At 45.8% G+C, this 19,100-nt stretch overlaps 1 protein-coding gene across 1 annotated transcript in view; it reads left to right on the top strand.

The window, feature by feature from the left end:
- The first annotated feature begins 476 nt into the window (after window positions 1–476).
- kpnb1 (karyopherin (importin) beta 1) overlaps window positions 477–19,100 on the top strand; it is a 61,345-nt gene continuing 42,721 nt past the window's right edge. Inside the window, exons 1-4 of the mRNA XM_038778533.1 lie at window positions 477–697; window positions 784–842; window positions 13,517–13,699; window positions 16,979–17,179. Coding sequence (XP_038634461.1) covers window positions 643–697; window positions 784–842; window positions 13,517–13,699; window positions 16,979–17,179 — 498 coding nt within the window. The 5' untranslated portion in view covers window positions 477–642. The remainder of the gene's footprint in view (window positions 698–783; window positions 843–13,516; window positions 13,700–16,978; window positions 17,180–19,100) is intronic.

Genomic DNA, 19,100 nt, shown 5'->3' with positions numbered 1-19,100 from the left:
CAGGACCGGCCACTGCCGATGGCGGTTAACGCGCACGCGCATTGGCTGGCGCCACACCCACCAATCAGGAATGACGTTACTTGGCGCGATGGACCAATCAGAGTCCACGATCGATGAGCCCGGCGACGGTTGGGAGCACGTGACGCGCGCGGGCATCGGCTGGCGCGATCCGCTCGCCAATAGGCGGCCGCCTTGGGGGCGGGTGGGCGAAGGGGGAGGGCGGACCAATCAGACGACGCGGCGGGCGTCGGCGGCGGTACAGCGCGTGACGTCGGAAGTGCTGCGGACCAATGGGACGGCGCGTTGGAGCGGCCGGGGCGGTGGGGGGAGGGGAGCGGCGCGCGCGCGGCCGGTATATCGCTCCGCCGCCGGCGGGACTCGGCTTTTTGCGCAGCTGGGCGAAGGCGTGAGGGAAGCTCCGGCTGTGTGGAGAAGCGAGCGGCAGAGAGAGAGAGGGGAGGAGAGAAGGAGGAGGAGGAGAGGGTGGGGGGGGGGAGAGGAGGAAAAAAAAAAGACGCTGAAAATATAACGCATTTAATCCGACAGAAAGCCGCCCAGTTCACCCATTAGGAAGCAGAATCTGAGTGACCCAGAATCATTTATGGCCGTTTCTGCCTGAGAAAAAGCCGCGTTGTTTCCCACATGAGATTCGTTAACATGGAGCTTATCACAATTTTAGAGAAAACCGTCTCTCCAGGTGAGCGGCCGAGGCGGATAAATTGTCTTTCTTTTCCTTCGCCTCCCTTGTTATTTTAAACGGTAATGTGCTTTTTCCTCCCTCAGATCGCAATGAGCTGGAGGCAGCGCAGAAGTTTCTGGAACAGGCGGCTGTTGAGAATTTGGTCAGTATTGGATTCCGTTTTAATTTTTTTTTGAATGGATGTGTAGCCGGTCATCTGACTTATCTCCTGTTTTCTTAAATGTTGAAAGGCGGGGGGAGAGAAATAGGATCTTGTGGTGATTTTAGTTGTGTAACAGGGAGGGAAGCCAAGGCCTTCATTGATCCCCCCCCCCCCCCCCCCCCTCTTGATTTGGGGGGGGGGGGGTGGGCAGCGAGAGAGAGAGTGGGAAAACTGCAACCCAACCTGCTGGCCGGATGTGCTGCGCTGATTGATAGGCCTTCGCTGCCAATGGGGGCCCGGGACTGGTCGGAGGGCCCGGCGGCGGCAGCCAATGGGCGCGCGCCGAAGGGGCTGGGTTTCCGCTCCGCGCAAGTTAGGTTGACGGGAAGGGAAGCTGGGAGCCGAGGCCTGAGCGCATGTTGCCGGCTTTAGCCTGTGTGCGTGTGAGGGGGAGAGGGAGAGCAGCCTCCCTTCCCGCTGGCTGCTGGGGATGGAGCAACGATTTCATCCATTAAAACACAGCCTCGCACCTCTGCATCTTAAAACTGTACATCATTTCACTCCTAATTGCCATCTAGATTAGTACAATCTGGGGGTTGGTATGACGATTAAATACTGCTTTCATTTATGTCTCTATTCATGCACAATATGTTTGTCTGGGATACATATACACGCAATATACATGTGCAAAAAGATTAAAATTATATTTTTTTCTGAGGGTGGCTTCCATTTCCTCGTTAGTATTTGTGACACTTGATCAATTTTATAGCATACTTCATACATAAAATTGCTGCTCAGAAGTAGACCATTTGACCCATGAAGCTTGTGATGGATTTTTAAAAAAAGGTTCTGGCAATTTTAATGGTGCACTTTTTAGGTGGGGATTCCTGGCTCTTAACACCCTTTAAGGCAACAGGTTTCTAGACCCCCACCCTTATGGTGATAGTTTTTTCCTCTACTTCCTAATTCTTTTGTCAATTGCTTTAAATCAATCCTCTAAAAGCCATAGGTCCTTCCCAGGCCTCTCCATACACTTCAGTTAAATCTCTCCCTACTGTCTACAGTGTTGTTGCTGCACGTATACAAATACATCCAAATTTTTTTGCATTTAATGGAGTGTCTGACCGTGAGGGCCTGAAAAGATTTTTAAACTCCCAATACATCATTTTCTTTATCGCAACAGGGTCAATGGATCTGTTTTTTAGGTTATTTCTGGGGTATAAGGTTGCAGCAGTCTGCTATTTTATTGGTAATTAATAAGAGTAGTACATTTTGGATACTCAATTCTGGATTTATATTTTAATTTACACAGTTACTTGAATAATGTGCAAGTTGAGTTATTGCTTTGTGGTCAAGTTACATTTGAACTGCATTATCATGTTAGAAATAATATCAATTAAAATCTAAAACATCTCTTCTTAAATACATTTAGTATTTTTGCCTATTGCATTGAACACTTAAATATTTTTCATGAGGTTACTTTATCTGAGGCATCACATTTTGTAGGTAATATCTTTTCTGGCTTCTTGTAATGTGTGGTATTTGACAGTTTGCTAATAAGTACTTGGGTAATTGAGTATCGTTCGCTGTATCTAGAAACTTTGTTGAGAAAGCTATCTGATTTTAAAAGGCCAGTAACTATTTTAATAAGTTAGATGCATGTACATGTTAACAAGTGACACAAATGAGGGGCAGCATGGTGGTGCAGTGGTTAGCACTGCTGCCTCACGGCACCGAGGACCCAGGTTTGATCCCAGCCCCGGGTCATTGTCTGTGGAGTTTGCACGTTCTACCCATGTCTGCGTGGGTCTCGCTCCCACAACCCAAGAAAATGTAAACAAGTGACAAATGTAGTATTGACCTTGTCCCCTCAGTACTATACTCAAATGTTTCCTGCTAGGTAATGATTTGGGGCAGTTACCTGCTGGCAGAATCTGTAATGTGTTTTCTGTATAAAAATACATCTTGCGACTTGTTTGGTTGCAACATGCTACAGGGTCTGGGGTGATCAATTCATTATTTTCTTGGTTGATAATTTTTTGGACTTTGGGAGGAAGGAGAAAGAAGGTAAGTACAGGTTTTTAATGAACATTTGAGGTCATGTAGGGTGCAGTTTAATTCTTCCAGAGAATAGTTGCTAGAAGAGGAAAGCTTGGGCACATGGTGGTGGGACAGCAGAATGCTGTCAAATCTGGTCATAGGAGAGGCAGTGGCATGGTGGACTAGTAATCCAGAGACTCAGTTATGCTTTAGGGAAGAAAATCTGTAAACCTTAACTGGTCTGGTTTAGATGTGGGTCCAGATCACAGCGATTTGGTTGACTCTTAATACCCTCCAGGATGGGGAATAAATGCTGGCATTTGCAGGGCAAAGCTCCCTCTTGCATCTTGAGCAATATCCCAACATTCAACTCTAGAAGACAATTCCATTAATGTAAAATTTCCTATTTCCCACACCAGCCATTCTTCACTTGGATTGCTGGCTAATACCAAGCTGGAACTGTTTGTTTATGTGGCTCCATGCAGATTAGTCATCTGCATCCAACTTCATTCATCATAAAACTCCCAGTCAAAGAGGAATCGGGTGTGTCTGATACACTATTATCCTGTATGTCTAAATTTATTGTAATTATATGTTGAATACAAATATTTTAAATGGGAAATATTAAAATGTTGCTGGACAATGAAGGTGTAATTGAAAAATATTTGAGTTTTTTCATCATTTGTTTTGGGTCTTTCAGTCCCCGGCTCAATCAGGATTTATTACATAGTTGCTTGGTTCATAGGCTGTGTGGGGAGGTGTCACCATTCCTATTGCATTCGTTAGTAGCATGTAGTTCTGTCCTTTCACCAAGGAAGGACTGTGGAATTCAATTATTATGGATGACATAGTGGCTAGCACTGCCTCATCAGCAGCGGAGACCCGGGTTGGATCCTGACATCAGGGGCTTATGTCTGCGTGGGCTTCCTTGGGGTGCTCTGGTTTCCTCCCACAGTCCAAGGATGTGCAGGTTATGTGGATTGGCCATGCTAAATTGCCCCTTGGTGTCCAAAGGTTTGGTGGGGTTACGGTATTGGGCCTGGGCAGGGTACTCTTTCAGAGGGTCGGTGCAGACTTGATGGGCCAAATGGCTTCCTCCTGCTCTGTAGCGATTCTTTTCTACCCTTGGTTGAGGTGGTAGAAGCTGTGGCCAGGGTTCTCACTCTTGACTGATATTCCGTGATTCTACTGGAAATTTAGCTGTGGTGATGCCAGGGTCCTGCTCAGTTTTGATACCACATGGAGTTGCAACGGTACTGCAGCAAGTCATGGGAAAAGTGAGGGAAAGTTGGATTTTTAAAAAATGTAGCCTTGTGTGCTTCGTGGAGACGGGCACAAGTCCAATATTTACTCAACTCTGGGGAAGCCAACCTTCTTTCCAGACAATCACTCAGTCAAAGTTATGACCGTTGAGGGGTCGAGAGTGTATAATGCTGATGAACCAGATTCCAAGAAATGTCTGCAGTTGGAGCTGATAATCATAGAACAGTACAGCACAGAACAGGCCCTTCGGCCCTCGATGTTGTGCCGAGCAATGATCACCCTACTTAAACCCACGTAACCCAACAATCCCCCCATTAACCTTACACTACGGGCAATTTAGCATGGCCAATCCACCTAACCCGCACATCTTTGGACTGTGGGAGGAAACCGGAGCACCCGGAGGAAACCCACGCACACACGGGGAGGACGTGCAGACTCCACACAGACAGTGACCCAGCCGGGAATCGAACCTGGGACCCTGGAGCTGTGAAGCATTGATGCTAACCACCATGCTACCGTGAGGCCCCTCACGATAATGTTAATGTAATTTTCTCCTGATATATTCCAGGTTATTGTGAGGAGGTAGGTAAGTCAGTCGGGCTGCTAGTGCGTTGTTAAACAAAATGTAACTCACAATCCTGAAGAATCTTGGGGACAAATCAATACTTGTCATTTTTTACAAACAATTCACAAAGAGCACAAGTGATGAGAAAGGAAAAGAAGAATGGAAAGTTAGAAGAGGCTGCTGGGGTTGGGATTGTTGAAATTAGTCAGGAATTCAACCTTCTAGCAACATTACTTATGGAAATGCAAGTACATGTTTATTGTTGGTGTAAATGTCGGAGAAAATGTGAAAAAGGAGGGTAATAAAAATATATTTTTTTAAAAAGGAAATGCAAGTACTTTAGGAGGACAGATTTTGTTTTAACTATCAAATTTGGTTAAGCAACTTAGTGTTTCAATACATACTAAAATGAGCATTTGGAAAAGATTGTGCATCTAGGACTCCCGAGAGGAAGTTGATTCTGGAGTGGAGGAGAAAATATTGAAGATGGGGATATTCAATCTTTATAAAATGCAAGGGTGGTTGCACAGTTCCAGTAACCAACCACCAGGGTAGCTATTTTTAAACTTCTCTACCTTTTGTTATGTGCTAAAAATGTATTTACCTGCATTGTTTCTTGGTCGTTGCAAGGCTATTATGGTTCTTCATGCCCCTCGCCTGAGGTGTGGTGACCTTTGGGTTAAATCACCACCAGTCAGTTCTTCCCCTCAAGGAAGGTCATTTGGGACTCTGATGACTTTACTTATTTTATTATGGTTCTGTACGTAGCTTTTCAGTACTTTGTCAAATATGACTCTGGATCATGCACTGAGGCCCTTCCCTGAATTCATTTCCAGCATTAGAGCCGTTGGCAGCAGGGATGAGGGCTGATTTCTCCTTCACCTCTGCTGTCAGTTGACTTAACATAGCCTTGGATTCAAAATTGCCATCTTTATGGTCTGAATGGCTCCAAGCTCTGGTGGGTGGTACCTTGACCTAGTAAATCACCAGGAAGCATTTCCCATCAAGAAGGCAATACCTCCAAACTTGAGTAAATGCTACTTTCGCAGCAGCTACTACAGGTCATCTTGCTTCCCCATTCCTGTACGCAAGAAACTGCAAATTAACCATTATTTGGTGTATAAGTACTTACCAGTGCATCACTTTGGTGTGCTGTAAGGGCAGTGATCCTGTGCTGCCACAGGTTTTTGGGCAAATTGCAAGTGACAAGTTATATTCGCGCCACACAAGTGTCAGGCAATGAACATCTCCTACAAGAGAGGACCTAATCATCGCCCCTTGACATTCCATTCAATGGCATTACCATCGCTGAATCCTCCACAAGTCAGGAGTGCAATAGAATACTCTCCACTTGCCTGGATGAGTGCAGATCCAACAACACTCCAAAAGCTTGACACCATATGACAAAGCAGCCCACTATTGCTCCCCCTTCCACAAACACTCCACCACCGGCAAACAGTGGTAGCCATGTGTACCAGCTACAAGATGCACTGCAGTAACTCGCTAAGTGGGCGGCACCTTCCAAACCCACGACCATCTAGAAGGACAAGAGCTGCAGATGCCTGGGAACCCCACCACCTGGAGGTTCCCCCTCCAGGTCACTCACCACCCTAACTTGGAAATATATGGCCATTCCTTCACTGTTGCTGGGGCAACACCCTGGAACTCCCTCCCTAACAGCACAGTGGGTACACCTACACCACAAGGACAGCAGTGTTCAAGAAGCCAGCTCACCACCACCGTCTGAAGAGCGACTAAGGATGGGCAATAAATGCTGGCTTAACCAGGGGCGCCCACATCCCGTAACTTAACTTAAAAAATATAACGAGCATTTTTTCGGGTGGATATTTTAAATGTGCTAAATTGGATAAATTCCAAATTTAAGTGTTCGATTTGGAGTCTAACAAAATAGATACTGTACTAAATGAGATCTCTTACTCTGACCAGGGTGCTTGACTGACCTAATAGTGTAGTGTGACTGAGCTCGAGCTTTCTTCAAATATAAATTTATGGAGACTTATTTCACCCGAATTTCTCCAAAACTCAGCATTTTCCACCATGTCTGCGTGAGCTTTGTTGGGTCCAAAGATGTGTAGGTTGGGTGGATTGGCCTCTGTGTCCTTTAATACTGAAAAGTGTGAGGTGATAGCTTTTGGAAGGAGTATTTTGACAAGGAAGTATTCAATGAATGGCCTGACACTGGAAAGTTTGGAGGAAAAAAGGGACTTAGTGTGTTTGTCTATAGATATCTGAAGGCGGGAGGGCAGGTTAATAGGGTGGTTAAAAAAAGGCTTTTGGGACATAAGACCATGAGACATAGGAGCAGAATTAGGCCGCTCGGCCCATCGCGTCTGCTCCGCCATTCAATCATGGCTGATATTTTTCTCATCCCCATTCTCCTGCCTTCTCCCCATAACCCCTGATCGCCTTGTTGATCTAAAACCTATCTATCTCTGTTTTAAAGATACTCTGTGATTTGGCCTCCACAGCTTTCTGCGGCAAAGAGTTCCACAGATAATGCCTTTATCAATCGGGACATAGTTAACAAACGTATGTTGGGTGGGGGGCAGCCACTGGGGAAGAAAGCGATCATTGTGAAATTTTAATACAACTGGATTTTTGTAGCACATTTTGCAGCCAGATCAGGCCGGTGTTCTGCTGTCCAGTACAATATTGAGGATGGCTTTATCTAGTCATTATCCAGTACTTGGAAACAGCGACCGTGGGTAGCACAGTGGTTAGCACTGTTGCTTATCAGCGCCAGGGTCCCAGGTTTGATTCCTGGCTTGGGTCACTGTCTGCGGAGTCTGCATGTTCTCCCTGTGTCTGTGTGGGTACTCCGGTTTCCTCTACTTGGTGAATTGGACATTCTGAATTCTCCCTCTGTACCCGAATAGGTGCCAGAGTGTGGCAACAAGGGGCTTTTCACAGTAACTTCATTGCCATGTTAACGTAAGCCTACTTGTGTCAATACAGATTTTGTTTGTTCAATTAAAAATAACTCCCTTTGGTCTAGATCTCCCACACTACACGATTCCCCAGTCAGGCAGTAGTGGTGACCTGACCTCATGATGTCCTGATCTGATGAAAGGTCACAACCTGAAACATTGGTTCTGTGTGGATGTTTCTGGACCTGCTGGGTGTTTCGAACAAGTTCTGGGTTTTTTTCAGATTCCCAACATCGGCTGATATTTTTCTCATCCCTATTCTCCTGCCTTCTGCATTTCAGACCATCTCCACCCTTTGGTAATAAAGTATTTTACTTTTTTGATCTCCTCTGTCATGGACAGCTTACTAATGTTGGAATGTGTGGCGAGCTGAATGTGAATCCTCAGAAGTGCTTCTTAGCCTCCCCAAGTTTTCATTAATGGTTGTAATGATTGGCAACTCTTGATTAGGACCAGTTGCAATTGAATATATGGCCAAAGCATGACTTATTTGCTTCTGATTTCTGGCTCAAAGTTCCCCATACGGGACTTGTCAAAAGCCGTACTGAAGGCCATGGAGACTACATCAACTGCACTGCCCTCACCTACACATCTAGACGCCACCTCGAAAAATTCCATCAAATTTGTTAGACTCTGTGCAACTGGTTATAGTTTTTTACACAGGGTAGTGGGTGCCTCGAACTCGCTGCCGGAGGAGGTGGTGGAAGCAGGGACGATAGTTACATTTATGGGGGATCTTGACAAATACATGAATAGGATGGGAATAGAGGGATACAGACCCCGGAAGTGTAGAAGATTTTAGTTTAGGTGGGCAGCATGGTCGGCACAGGCTTGGAACATAGAACAGAACAGGCCCTTCGGCCCTCTATGTTAAATCACCACCAGTCAGTTCTTCCCCTCAAGGAAGGTCATCTGCGACTCTGATGACTTTACTTTATTATGGTCCAATGCTGGATCCAATATCGTATTGAAGCCCCTGCCTCCAGGATCCGGTCCAACATGCGCTGCATAAATCCGGCATCGTCCCAATTCGGGGCATACACATTCACCAAGACCACCCGCACCTCCTGCAGCTTACCACTCATCATCACGTACCTACCTCCATTGTCTGCCACAATGCTCAGCGCCTCAAACGACACCTACTTCCCCATCAAAATCGCCACCCCTCGATTCGTAGCGTCCTACCCCGAATGGAACACCTGTCCTACCCACCCATTTCGCAGCCTAACCTGGTCTGCCACCCTCGGGTGCGTCTCCTGGAGCATGACCACATCTGCCTTCAGTCCCTTCAGGTGCACGAACACACGGGCCCTCTTCACTGGCCCGTTCAGGCCCCTCACATTCCAAGTTATCATCCGGATCAGGGGGCTACCCCCCTGGCCGATTAGCCATCACCCTTTCTAGGCCAGCCACGTGCCCGCGCCTCACGCACTCTCCGTTCCCCCCAGCGGCAGACCCCTACCCCGACACTCTACAGACTCCAGCTCCCCCTTGTCCGCTGCAGCAGCAACCCAGTCTCTCTCTCTCTCTCTCACCCCCCCCCCCCCCCCCAACCCCAAGCTAGGTCCCACCCTAGCTGCGTTGCTCCCCCCATAGCACTCCCGTAAGTCAGCTGACCCCGGCCACTCCCTCGACCCCCCAGTGTGAGAATCTCCCCCCCCCCCCCCCCCCCCCCCCCCTCCTGTCCATCAGCAGGCGCTCCTCTCCAGCACCACCCTTCCACCCCCGACTCCTTCCTCGCTGGCGCGGGAAAAAGCACGCGCTTTCCGCCAAGCCGGCCCCGCCCCCTCTGCCGCAGCCCCCTTTCACGGCCTAATCCCGGCTCCCCCACCTCGTGTATCCCCTGTTTCCCGCCCCCCCACCCCAACGGGGCCTCCTCTTTCAACCACCAACGCCCACACTCTCACCAAACCCCCACTACCAACCCCAAAAAAAGAGAGAAAAAGTAGCACAGACCAGAACATCCCCCCCCCCCCCCTCCCCCTTCCAAAACACAACAATCACATCAATCCCCTCAATCTGAGTCCAACTTTTCGGCCTGGATAAAGGTCCACGCCTCCTCCGGCGTCTCAAAGTAGTGATGGCGGTCCATGAAGGTGACCCACAGTCGCGCCGGCTGTAACATTCCAAATTTCACCCCCTTCCGATGCAGCGCCGCCTTAGCCCGATTGTCCCCGGCCCTCTTCTTGGCTGCCTCCGTGCTCCAGTCCTGGTATATCCGGAGCTCTGCATTCTCCCACCTGCTGCTCCGCTCTTTCTTTGCCCACCTTAGGACACACGCCCTGTCCACGAAGCGGTGGAACTGCACCAGCACCGCCCGCGGTGGCTCGTTGGACCTGGGCCTCCTCGCCAGGATTCGATGGGGCCCCCTCCAGCTTCAGGGGCCCCGCGCCCGTCAGTGTATTCAGCATCGTGACCGCGTATGCTCCGACACCTCCATCCCCTCCGGGAGACCCAGGATCCCCAAGTTCTTCCTCCTCGACCGATTCTCCATGTCCTCGAACTTCGCCTGCCATTTCTTATGCAGCGCCTCGTGCGCCTCTACCTTCACCGCCAGGCCCAAGATCTCGTTCTCCGAGGCCTTTTGCTGCACCTCCCGGATCGCAGCCCCTTGGGCCTTCTGGGTCTCGAGCAGCTTGTCAATCGAAGCCTTCATCGGCTCCAACAGCTCTGCCTTCAGCTCCGTGAAGTAGCGCTGGAGAAACTCCTGCGCCCATGCTGCCTGGTCGCCACCCGCCGCCATCTTGGTTTTCCTCCCTCGCACTTTTCGCTGCTCCCAATCTAGTTTTTTCGCCGCCCCACTCCTGGTCCAATCCATACAGTGCTGGGGAAATATTGCTGTCACCTTCCCACACTGGGAATCGTCGAATAAATGCCGTTGGGGGCCCTAAAAAGAGCCCAAAAGTCAGTTTCTGGCGGGAGCTGCCGAACGTGCGACTTAGCTCCGCATAGCCAAAACCGGAAGTTTCCATGCGGTACTTTTCTTTGTTCTTTGAACTTATAGTGTCGTTTTTTGTGTATTTCAATTATCATTTGAATATTTCTATGTTTAAAAGATTATCGAAGCACAATTTTAAAAATTTTATTTGAATTTGTAGAGATGTTTCGCAGTCACAATGAAGTATATAGCAGTACTGAATGGTACTTGCAACTTTCCACGGAAAGGATATTTAATTGTCTGTCTTGCCCACTCAGCTCTTCCTAGGGAGACCTAACTAGGGATGGTGAGAATAGCTGCTTTTTAAAATATTGCAAGGTTTACAGCTGTACGTGTCTTGGGTTGATCCCATGGAGAAAGGTTAGAAGAGTCGGGATGAGCTAGTTTATAAGGCTAATTTTCAGAATTTTGGTCTGGCATTGAACTGACCTATAAGTAGTTCGCGCATTCTATTAAAGTAGTTAACTTCTCTCAACGCATTGACGGCCCATTGGTGTCTGCACAGTGTTTACATGAATAGTAGTTTCCTGGTGATTTAAAATAAATGTGTTGCAGCAGTTTCTAAACTTGACATGCTTAATGTGTAAACTGAAAATGCTAGGAAGAGGTCAACAACGAAGTAGATCTGATCAGTGTATCATTTGGTCCAGGGATCCTTAGAATCAAATCCCTACAATGCAGAAGGAAGCCAGTGGGTCCATCGAGCCTCTGAAAGAGCACCCTACCTGAATCTATTCTCCTGCCCTAGCCCCATAACCCTGGTTAACCTGCACATGTTTGGACACTTAAAGGCAGTTTAGCATGGCCAACCCACCTAACCTGCACATCTTTAGACTGTGGGAGGAAACTAGAGCATGTACAAGCTCCACACAGACAGTCACTCGCTGGAATTGAACTGTACAAACCAGAAAGGTCACTAGTCCATGCTGATTTGAGAAAGTTCAGCTGGATAGTATTTGGTCTGTGCCCCAATTTCCTTGGTGAAATTGAAACCAGCAGTTATTCTCATTCCTGCTGATTGTTCACTGACTCCAAGTAGGTACTCCAGTTGGTGGCAGTTTAGAACATTCCTTCATGGTCTTGCCTCTCCCTTTGGCCTCACAACACACACTGTCTTGTGCTTGAGCAGTGAGCTCGGAGAAATGCAACTTTTCCACCTGTTTCCATTCCTGTTAATTGCTTTGCTTTTCAAATGCATTGATTATCTTGAGCCTGTTTCTATTGTCAAGCAGATATAAACTAATCCCGAGCCACTAACTCGATCCCTCCACCTGGCAACCGTCTGAGGCTGACATACTTGACTGTAAACAAAACATCTGATTTCCTATCGCTAACATAGTAGCATTGGCTGACTCTTTCCCTGCCTCATGGCTTTTCTGTTGCTGAAACCTTCTGCCATGGCTTTGTTATCTCTAGACTCAAGTTTTCTCCAGACTGGTCTCCCACGTTCTACATTGTAGATATGCGATTATCAAACTTCGCTGCCTGTCTTAATTGCCAACAAGTCCTGTTGGCCATCATCCTTGTACCTCCTGACCCACTTGAGCAATGTATCAATTTTCATATTAACTTTTTCCAGATAGCTCCATGGCCTTGCCCACCACCACCAAACTTCTGATCTGATCCAGCCCCAGGGCCCGCTCAGATGTTTTCTCCTTCAAATTGCTCCTTAAAACCTACATGTCTTTGTCTGGGTCGGCACGGTGGCACAATGCTTAGCACTGCTGCCTCACAACGCTAGGGACCTGGGTTCAATTCCAGTCTTGGGTCACTATGTAAAGTCTGCACGCTCACACTGTGTCTGCGTGGGTTTTCTCCGGGGACTCCAGTTTCCTCTCACAGTTCAAAGATGTGCAGTATAGGTGATTGGTCATGATAAATTGCCCCTTAGTGTCCAGATATGTGCGGGTTAGGTGGGATTATGGGTTTGCAGGGATAGGACGGGAGCCTATTACGGGTGCTCTTTCAGAGGGTAGGTGCAGACTCAATGGGCTGAATGGTCTCCTGCACTGTATATTCATTTGCCCTAATGTCCCCTCATGTGACTGCCAAAACTTTGGCATTCCTGTGAAGTTCCTTGGGATGTTTTACCACATTAAATGCATTATGTATGAACTTGTTTTCTTTAATGTCCTTCCTCGGTAACTCTTTTCAGTAACTTCCCAGTTTTTAAATTTGTGTTTCTTTGCCACTTCATGCTGTTGTACTTTCAAACGATTGATGCTTGGATATATCTCTGGATGGGACGAGTTCCTTTTTGATGATTGCTGCTGTACTTCACTGACACTGCTTAATGTTTAATCAGTTGTAGGTGCCCTTGCGCCTGGGTCAGAAGATTGTGGATTCCAGCAGCACTAGAACTTGTGCACTTAATTTAAGATGATTCTCCAATGTAGTACTGAAGATGTTTTTTTAATTGCCTGTGAATTCTTAAAACTGATTATTCCTATATTTTTTCTTCTACTGTAACTTATCCTCTTCATGCTTCGAGTGTGAATTCACAGCCTGCTATCAATGCCCACCTATGGCAAGGTGCCAGAGAACACTTGGTCATGACTCTGAATGAAAAGTGGATACAGTTTCTGCTCCGTTCTTCTTCTGAGTTTTGTCAAATGGAGGCTTTCATATGGATCTGTTACTGCTTTCTGGCACTCTGATTGCCTGAACCACCAAGGTTCTAAAGGTTTTTGTGAGTCTTGCAGGAGCTGGTAGATCACTTTTACTTGATGCAAAAATATTAAATCCTTATGTTTAAGTTTAAATCCTGTTCAACCCATTTTCCATTTTATCAGTTATACATACAGAATGTCTTAAAAGCATGAGCAAGAGCCCTGGATGAATTTTGAAGTAAAAATACATGATCAATAATATGGGAATTGTACAAAAATAACTTTTTTCCACTTTCTCTCATTCAATATAGCCTACCTTCTTAGTGGAGCTCTCAAAAGTGCTAGCAAATCCAGGAAACAGTCAAGTTGCTCGAATTGCAGCTGGTCTACAAATCAAGAATTCCCTGACGTCCAAGGATCTTGATGTCAAGACACAATATCAGCAAAGGTGGCTGGCCATTGACACCAATGCCCGTAGAGAAATCAAAACTTTTGTAAGTTGTGGAGGCTTTTATAATTTTAATACTGAAATGTTTATTTCTTGGGAGAGTGAGGAGGTTTTATGGCTTTCAATCAACTTTAGACTTGCCAAAATAACAATCTAACTGGTAGTGGAAAGGGAACACAGCCTTTCACATTTTAGACTTCATTGTTTTTAACATGGAGTAAGTCATATTTATGTTCATTGGCAAGATCTGCAATTTTTCAGCAGATGGTGAAATAGTTAACCTCTTTGCTCATACAGTGTGCAGTTTTGCATGCTTGACTCCTTGTTCAAGAACTGCTTTTATTGTTGATTTGTTTATTCAGAAATTTAATTTAGTTTTTAAATCTTTATTTGCAAATTATGTTTGGCCAGTCTTCAGGCCCTAGCAGACTGATCTGTAATTCATTTGATCTGGCAATTCAACTGGGAAAAAATGTTCTGGGTGCTAATTTTTAAATAATCTGGTAATTAGAAGTTTAACAAGTCAAACTGAAGTTCATTTATAAAGGATTACAAATAGTCATTTGGAGTATTGCTGAAAAAACACTTTGTCGAAACTTTTCATCTTGCACTCAGCAATCACAAGAATACCAATGTCGGGCAGGAGCAAGTTTGTACTGCATGGAGAGAGTGCTGATTGGTTGGCAAGTGGACTGTTGATTGGTAGGTGTGTTGCCATGGAACTGTCAGTCACCATTAACTGGTGCGGTCTCCATGGCAATGCCTCTACCAGAGTCCACTTGCTAACCACTCCTTTCATACAGTATAAAGCTGTTGTTTCCCTTGCCATTCTTGAGATTATCCTGATCAATGCAAGACGAAAAGCTTTGATAAAAATTGCTTGCCAATAGCTTAATTGCCTTAAGTGACGTGATTAAATTATTCTCTAGCTTTAGGTTGATATTTGGGATATTTTTACCTACATTGTTTTATTCATGTCGATAGTGTTGCTTTATAACATGGATTTGGTGAAACATGAGGGGCTGGATTCTCCATTTCTGAGACTGTTGACGCCAACGGAGAATCCGTGGACTTCTTTGACAAAAACTGGTGCTGCATCTGGACCAAATCCATTACCATTGAGAGGCTAGCAGTGGTGCCACATGGATCACACTATATTCCACTGAAATATTTAGGATATGCAGGGTCCATGATCGACGCTCGGCAGGCTGACGAGCTGCAGCTGCACATACACATTACACTCCTCACATCCACTCATCCCAGCCAAAAAGATGGACTGGCTGTGCTGGAGCTTGCCCTTACAGCTGATGGGTCGGTTGCGGTCAGAGGGGGACACCTATGCGACCCGTGGCACCAGGTTCAAAGTTGGCTGTTAGTGGTGTGCGCAGCTGCATGGCTGCCTTGCCGGCTGCGGCAATGGTGCTCCTTGTCCGTCCACCCTGACCCCACATCCCACCTCCTGGCCAACCCCCAGCCCTGGCTGGGACCCCCCCCCCCCCCCACCCCACCCCACACACACGTCGGCACACAATGGCCTCTCTCTCTTCCTCAGCAGCTGCCATGCCGGTTTCCTGGTTTTAAAAGTAGACTTGAACCACACCGTCGGAAACCTGACCCATCGGAGGAGGAGACTCACGGAGGCCCTGGAGAGTAGCGGGTCGGGCCCGCTAATGATATGCAAACGGTGCCTACTGTATGTGTGGAGTGAAATGTATTGACGCCATTTTCGAGGTAACGGGGAATCACGATTTGATGTCAAATCGGCACCTGCCGCATTTTTGGCATCGGAAGCTATTCTCCGCCAAATCGCATTTCCCAATTTCTGCATTGGCTAGAGAATCCTGCCCAAGATGTTTTGAAGCAAAAAATGCTTTCAAAGGAAGATATAATTAAAGTATTAATTATCTGGACACCATGTGGTCCAGCTTGTATATTCGTTTTTGCAATTATCTTGCAATTTAATTAAACTCCCTTTTTGGTCATTTAACTTTTAAATCCCAAGTTTCCATGTTATGGCAGAGATTTTTATTAATACAGTTCATGAGTATTCATACAATATATCATGGAGTTGGCAGTGTTAACATACTGATAATGTAAGATAAATAAATTCTTCTGGTGATATTTCCATATAAGTACTTTTCAAACAGATTGCAGCAATGGAAAGTCCATTATACAAATCTGTTCTTTTGTACTTCAGAGCATGTCTGTTTAATGCCAACTTAAGTTTTTGTTTTATTTAACACATGCATTGGCTCATTAGTAACAATCAAAATATTCCAATAGAATGAATGAATACCAAACAATTGGGGAAGATGTATTTGTTTGCAACCTAATGCACCGTGTTTCTTTCTGTGTTTCTTGCACTGAAAAAAAAACAAGGGAGGCACCATTGCTGCCTCATCGTGCCAGCGACCCGGGTTCATTTCCGGCTTTGGATGACTGTGTGGAGTTTGTCCGTTCTCCCCGTATCTGGATGCTCTGGTTTCCTCCCACAGTCCAAAGATGTGCGTGCGCGTTAGGTCGATTGGTCACGCTAAATTGCCTGTTAGTATCTAAAGATGTACGGGGGTGGGTGGGTGAGTGCATCTGAGTAGGGTGCTCTTTTGGTGAGTCGTTGCAGACTCAATTGGCCGAATGGCCTCCTTCTGCACTGTAGGGAATCTGGAATCGAGGGCTTAATTTCTTCAAAATTGGATCACAACTAAATTTCAGTTCTCATTGATACTGACTTGCTCTGTTTCAATTTTCTCTTTGATATATAACACCTGTATTGCGATTTTAAAATTTTAGTTTCAAGAACCAAAGCAAATATTTTTTGCTATTTTAGTTTGTTTATGGCTCTATGCTGTAGGAATACTGAACTGTGTAAAACTATGCTAGTAGCACAGATGCTCAAAAGGCTTATATCAATGTATGCAGTTTTCATATTCTAACTTCCAAGATAATATGTGCTATTGCCGAATGCAAGATGTAACCTACACAGTATGTGGTTTTGTGGGCGCTAGGAAATCAATCCATTTCGGAAAATGCATCACTGTATTGGTACAAGAGTGTCTTCAGCCTTTAATTTTAGTCTCCTTTACTGGTCTATGTATTTTTCTATTTTACCTTTCTATATCTCACCCATTTTTTAAAAAAAAACTCTAGCATAACTATCTAGTTCCAAACTTAACTAATTAATGCTTTTCTTTAATCTAATGAAAGTTATGCCCCCAGTCTTATTCTCTATCTTTTAGATTATTCATTTCTGTGATGGAGTTGTTGCAAAATTACTTACTTTTCAATAACTAAACCTTGTTTTGAACTTTTAAAACTGCTCCCACAGGTCTTGCAAACTCTGGGCACAGAGACCTACAGGCCCAGCTCTGCATCTCAGTGTGTTGCAGGAATTGCATGTGCAGAGATCCCTGTTGTTCAATGGCCAGAACTCATTCCTCACTTGGTTGCAAATGTTACAAACCCCAATAGCACTGAACATATGAAAGAGGCTACTTTGGAAGCTATTGGTTATATATGCCAGGATATAGTGAGTATTTTAAATTATCCTCTGAAAATAAAGTACTGCTGCAGTTAAGGTTTATTTTGTCATGTACTACCAATTACCATGTTTCGCAACATTATTGAGCATGAATTTCTATTTTTGTGTTGTGCATGTCACTGGAAATGTTCAAGTTCTGTTGTACATGTTGACCTGAAAGATAACTGCATGCCCAATGGATTATACTTGTCTTCATTCCCTGCCCATTGGCATTGATGTGTATTTGAGACCACACCGACGAACCGATGCTCTCCACTTTAGTAGTTCCAATTAAAAGCATTTACAATATAAAACAACTGTGCCACCTCTGACCAAACTGGTCAAGTCCTAAAGGGCATAGCTGTTAGAATAGGTCTGCACCAGCTGGTGAAGAAACAATCAGGGTGGGGGACATATTTTACCTGATCCTTCCCAACCTGCCTGCTGCAGATGCATCTGTCCATGACTGCACCGGTCGGAGTGACCACTACATAGTCCTTGTGGAGACAAAGTCCCATCTTCACATTGAGGGTACCTCCCATTGTGTTGTGTGGCACTGCCACCATGCTAAATGGGCAGACTTTCAACTCCAGGCTGGGCAACCATGAAGCACTTGGTCATCGGCAGAACTGTATACCTTCTCCAAAACATCATCCCATAGGTTTTCCCAGTCCGCTAAGTCAAGCAAATCATTGCCACACAGGATCTCTGGCTTTCTTTTGGGAACCCTTGTAGCTTATAGTATAATTTATAGGTTCTCAAACAGACTTCTGCTTTCTTCTGCACGACAGTTTGATTCTCTGAGAGCTCTGCTTTGCAATTGGGTGTGGCTGTGATTTAGGTCCCCATACTGCTGGTCTCCAGTTTGCTTAACAAAGTATCCATTTCACCCTGCCACCAGGCTAATCCGCACCTCAAATCCTCCGTGCAGCTATGGTTTTTAGCTAGTTCTTTACTTTTCATTTCATTCCAACTTCTTAACATGAACCACAATCTGTAACTTCATGGCTCAGCATATCGCCCGCTGTACCATTTGCTAGCAAGTCTGGATCAACCCTCAACCCTGGTTCAATGAAGAGTGTAGGAGGGTATACCAGGATCATTATCAAGCACACTTAAAATGATATGTCAATCTGCAGAAGCATACAGATCAGAATCACAGAAAAATACAGTGCAGAAAAGGCCCTTCAGTCCGTCAAGTCTGGACCCGCCGGATGAAAGGCACCTGATTCCAATCCGAAGCTTATTTGCCAGCACTTGGCCCTATAGTCTTGAATGTTACGCCACCCTCCGAGTGTAAAGGTTTTTCCTCAATTCCCCCTGAACCCCCCGCCCCTTGCCTTGAACTTGTGTCCTCTTGTAACCGCCCCTTCAACTAACGGGAACAGCTGTTCCCTATCCACCCTGTCCATACCCCCCATAATATTGTACACCTCAATCAGGTGGCACCTCTGTCTTCTCTACTCCAGCGAAAACAACCCAAGCCTATCCAACCTCTCTTCATAACTTAAATGTTACGTCCCAAGCAATTTCCTGGTGAATCTCCTCTGCACCCCCTCCAGTGCAATCACATCCTTCCTATGATGTGGCGACCAGAACTGCACACACTGCTCCAGCTGTGGCCTCACCAATGTTTTATATAACTCCAACATGACTTCCTTTTGTAATTTATGCCACGATTGATGAGGACAACTGTACCATATGCTTTTTTCATCGTCCTATTTACCTGCCCGTCTGCCTTCAGAGATCAGTTGACAAGCATGCCGCGGTCTCTTTGTTCCTTAGGACTTGATTATTTCCTTGTTAAACTGCTAAAGTGTAAAACCTCACACTTTTTAGGATTAAATTCCAGCTGCCACTTTTCTGCCCATTTGACCATCCCGTCTATATCTAGCCCAAGACACTCGGGCCCACTGTTAACCACCGGCCT

Source organism: Scyliorhinus canicula, chromosome 19, assembly GCF_902713615.1.
Source record: "Scyliorhinus canicula chromosome 19, sScyCan1.1, whole genome shotgun sequence".
NCBI classification, from domain to species: domain Eukaryota; kingdom Metazoa; phylum Chordata; class Chondrichthyes; order Carcharhiniformes; family Scyliorhinidae; genus Scyliorhinus; species Scyliorhinus canicula.
The sequence above is the reverse complement of the archived record's forward strand: the minus strand, read 5'-3'. Positions and strand labels throughout refer to the sequence as shown.